Source organism: Saccopteryx bilineata, chromosome 1 (assembly GCF_036850765.1).
Source record: "Saccopteryx bilineata isolate mSacBil1 chromosome 1, mSacBil1_pri_phased_curated, whole genome shotgun sequence".
In the NCBI taxonomy this organism is placed as follows: Eukaryota; Metazoa; Chordata; class Mammalia; order Chiroptera; family Emballonuridae; genus Saccopteryx; species Saccopteryx bilineata.
In genome coordinates, this window is record NC_089490.1 from 143,845,882 (window position 1) to 143,849,858 (window position 3,977).

The 3,977-nt window shown below is 42.6% G+C and overlaps 1 protein-coding gene across 1 annotated transcript; it reads left to right on the forward strand.

The window, feature by feature from the left end:
- Positions 1–1,591: 1,591 nt before the first annotated feature.
- On the forward strand, positions 1,592–3,599 carry LOC136320147 (protein FAM170A-like). Its single transcript, XM_066253311.1, has 2 exons — positions 1,592–1,651; positions 2,875–3,599. The coding sequence occupies exons 1-2, from the start codon at positions 1,642–1,644 to the stop codon at positions 3,540–3,542; spliced, it is 678 nt and encodes a 225-aa protein (XP_066109408.1). The 5' UTR covers positions 1,592–1,641; the 3' UTR covers positions 3,543–3,599.
- Positions 3,600–3,977: the final 378 nt, after the last annotated feature.

Consider the following 3,977-nt stretch of genomic DNA (forward strand, 5'->3'; position numbering starts at 1 on the left):
CTCTGCCTCAGGCGCTAGAGTGGCTCTGGTCGCAACATGGCGATGCCCAGTATGGGCAGAGCATTGCCCCCTGGTGGGCAGAGCATCTTCCCATGGTGGGCGTGCCGGGTGGATCCCAATCGGGAGCTTGCGGGAGTCTGTCTGTCTCTCCCCGTTTCCAGCTTCGGAAAAATGAAAAAAAAAAAAGCAATCCACACACTTAAAAATGTACGGAGCTAACACACAAACACCAAACACACACTCTGTCCTCAGTCACACAAAACTCATCACATTTTCTGATTTGCTAACTCAATCACACATTAAACCCTGACTCAGTGATAACCAACACTTTATGAACATAAACACAAAACACATTACATTCACCATGAGCTTTTGCTACAAATGTGTATATTATATACACCGGACACATTCAGTAGAGATGTTGATGATCATAAAATTTCAATAATGACCAGAAGCATGTTTAGCAATGAAGCACAGAAACTGATATGAGTTCATTTCAGCAAAGATAAAACTGTATTTATAGATTGTTTTCTATATCTATAGTAACATAAACTCTAATATAAATCTATATTTATTTATGTGTTTATGTGTGCAAGCAGAATTCTTTATAAGCTGTCTAACATATCACCAAATTGTATAATTTTTCATGAGGGAATAGCGTTGACATCCAACTTTTAGTTTTTAAACACTGTCTTTCAGAAAAGATTATAAGTTCCTGATGCTTTGTATAAATCTCCAGAATTATCACACACAAAATTTCTGTTCCCACTAACATCCATCAAGCCCAATATTTTAATAAGTGCTTAGTTATATTACTAGGTAAATGAGGTTTTTTTATCAGTGAGAGAAGAAAAGGCAGGGAGTCAGACTCCTGCATACACCCTGAGCTGGACCCACCTGGCTGCCAACTAGGAAGTGATGCTCAGCCCATCTGCTGTCTGTTGTTCCTCTGCTATGCAACAGAGAAACAACAATATGTTTATATATATCTTTAAATATACATATATATATATACTCTCATGGTTTTATATACATATATATTTATAATATATAAATAGATAGATAAAATATATGTATATATTATAAATATATATAATTTACTGCCTGAGCTTTCGACCACATAGACATCCTCGGTTATCGAGGACAACTTGCTTGAACCAAACAAGCTATGGCTGTGGGAGAAGAATGAGACAAAGAGAGACAAAGAGAGATAGAGAGACTAATAGAGCGGGATGGGTGAACAAGTAGAAGGTCGCCTTTCCTGTGTGCTCTGACCAGAAATCAACAGCAGGACATCCACATGCCTGGCCGACACTCTAACACTTACTAAAATGGTCATAACTGTAAATGAAATTTTAAATAAGAGAGTCACTTTAATTTCTATGCAAGCAAGTGTCATGTGAGGTAATGATGCCTGACATAAATTGACCACACAACACATACTTTTTGAATTCAAACAATTTCCAGAAAATGCCTCATCCTAATTTTTTCTTTATTTTTTCTTTCTTTTTCATATAATTCAATTTCCCAGACCTTGAATCAGCTATGGAGATTTCATCATCTGGGCAGGCAGCTGGAGAAGATCATTCATCCTCAGGAGATTTTACGGGGAACTCTTCTACATCCCAGCATACCTGTCCCATGGAGGAGGGTAAGGAATATACACAGGTGGGATCTCAGCTTGGACAAGAGATGGTTCTAAGCTGTTCAATTCAGTATCTACCGATTTCACTCATCACTCAACAACAGGAAAAAGCATCAGGACAGAGCAACTAGTACTGAGGCTTCTGCACAGGGACACATAGAAAGTGTACGTTCACTGACATGGCACAGAGGCTCACCACACATTTACAACACAGGATCACTGGGACAGCCGAGGATGACACAGTAAACAGTTCAGATATGTGAGCTAGAGCAGTGGTCCCCAACCCCCTGGCCACGACCCTTACCGGTCCGTGGGCCATTTGGTACCGATCAGCATAGAAAGAATAAGTAACTTACATTATTTCCTTTTTATTTATATTTCAGTCTGAATGATGTTTTATTTTTTAAAAATGAACAGATTCCCTCTGTTACATCCATCTAAGACTCACTCTTGATGCTTATCTCGTTCACGTGATAAATTTATCCGTCCCACACTTAAGGCCGGTCCGTGAAAATATTTTCTGACATTAAACTGGTCCGTGGCCCTAAAAGGTTGGGGACCCTTGAGCTAGAGGATCATCACAACCTGTACCTTCAGATGAGAACTAACTCAGCCACTCTCTCTCTCTGTCTCTCTCGTCTCTCTCTCTTTCACACACACACACACACACACAAAAACACATATACAGACACACGCGCACACACACATCTCTACTCATTCATACAAGGTATAAACCGTTTCTCCTTTTTGTCACTTCTTCTCTCAAACACACAAGCCTTCATCCCCCACCCACCCTCTCATTCCTTTACTGGATTCACACAGTTACACAGTCACCTTCATTCTTTCACACAATCATTTGAGACTCACTCACTTACAAACTAATTCCCTAAATCATTCACATTCCCCTCTTTCTCAGCCAAATTCTACAAAACGCACTTGCCCTGATGGAAATGAACTTCCATCTGTTGTCTTTCAAATCCCTATCCTACTACAGCCACAAAGCCTCAGCTCTACACACGGATGCTCATTCTCAGGCCACACTCACGTCCTCTAACACTGTCTTACCATCTCACAGTGTGAACAGGTCCTATTCCTTCACTGAGAATTCTGAACTATCTCATGGACATGATCTTTCACGCCACATGCTCACACAGGCCATGGCCATTTTAACTCCTACAGACTTCATGCCCATATCCTAGTTTTCTCATGTTGGAAATTTTCTTTCCTAGGTATCCTTCAGATGCCTGTATCCCAGGACCTGAAGCAATCAGAGGTTCCCCCACCCCATTCACCTGCCTCCTCTCCATTCTATCCAGTTAATCAGAATAAGCCCTTTACATCTTCAGCACAAGGCCCAGAGGAAAGGGTCATGACAATTTACTACATGCCTGTCCCATTGGGGAGGGTTTTTACTATGTCAGGGGATACACAGGAAGGACCGGTGCCTCCTTCAAAAGAGATGAAAATGGAGGAAATGACCTATATTGAAAAGGTCCATAAAAACGTCCCCCTCTCTCACATGTCTCGAAAGAGACACCTAACTGACAGTGACCCCAGCTTAGACAGCACAGCCCAAGGGAAAAGGAAGAAGGCTGACAGTCTAGCCGAGCCTCCAGCTGGGGAGGAGTATCCCAGGGCCAAGACGCCCGAGAGGCTGGTGACCCCGGAAAGTGGCTACAAGTGCTTGGCCTGCTGCCGGGTCTTCCCCAGCTTAGAGGCCCTGCAGGAGCACGTGGAGCACGGGGTCACTGAGGGCTTCAGCTGCCGTGTTTTCCATCGTACTCTGGCCCGTCTCAACCACAAAAAACATAGAGAAGAGAACAAGAACATCAAGATGGCAACATTCACATGCCAGAAGGAAAAACATTCTGGCATGAAGACAACTCAGTATAAGTAAACAGCCCCTAAAAGAGGACGTGAAGCACGTTAGACTCTATGAAGAGGCTTCACTATTTTTAGCACCCATAGAACCCTCCTTTTTATGTACAATATATTTGCCCCCTCCACCATTAGTACCATAGCACAAATACGAGTAGACAACCCCTGCTAGTGAAATCCATCACTTTCCTGAGGGAGAAGGCAGATCACAGCCCCTAAAAGAGAGGAAGTGAATCACCTTAGACTCTACTAAAGGTGCTTCACTATTTTTAGCAGCCACAGAACCCACCTTTTTATGCACATCTACAACCATCATCTCCACTACTATATACTGTCAGTTTGAGCACACGACCCCTTTTTTAAATACACCCAGCACTCTCCTGAGGGAGAAGGCAGACCACACCATCCCCGATATTGCATGTTCTCTGTCCAAGTGTAACTCCCGTCCGAAGAA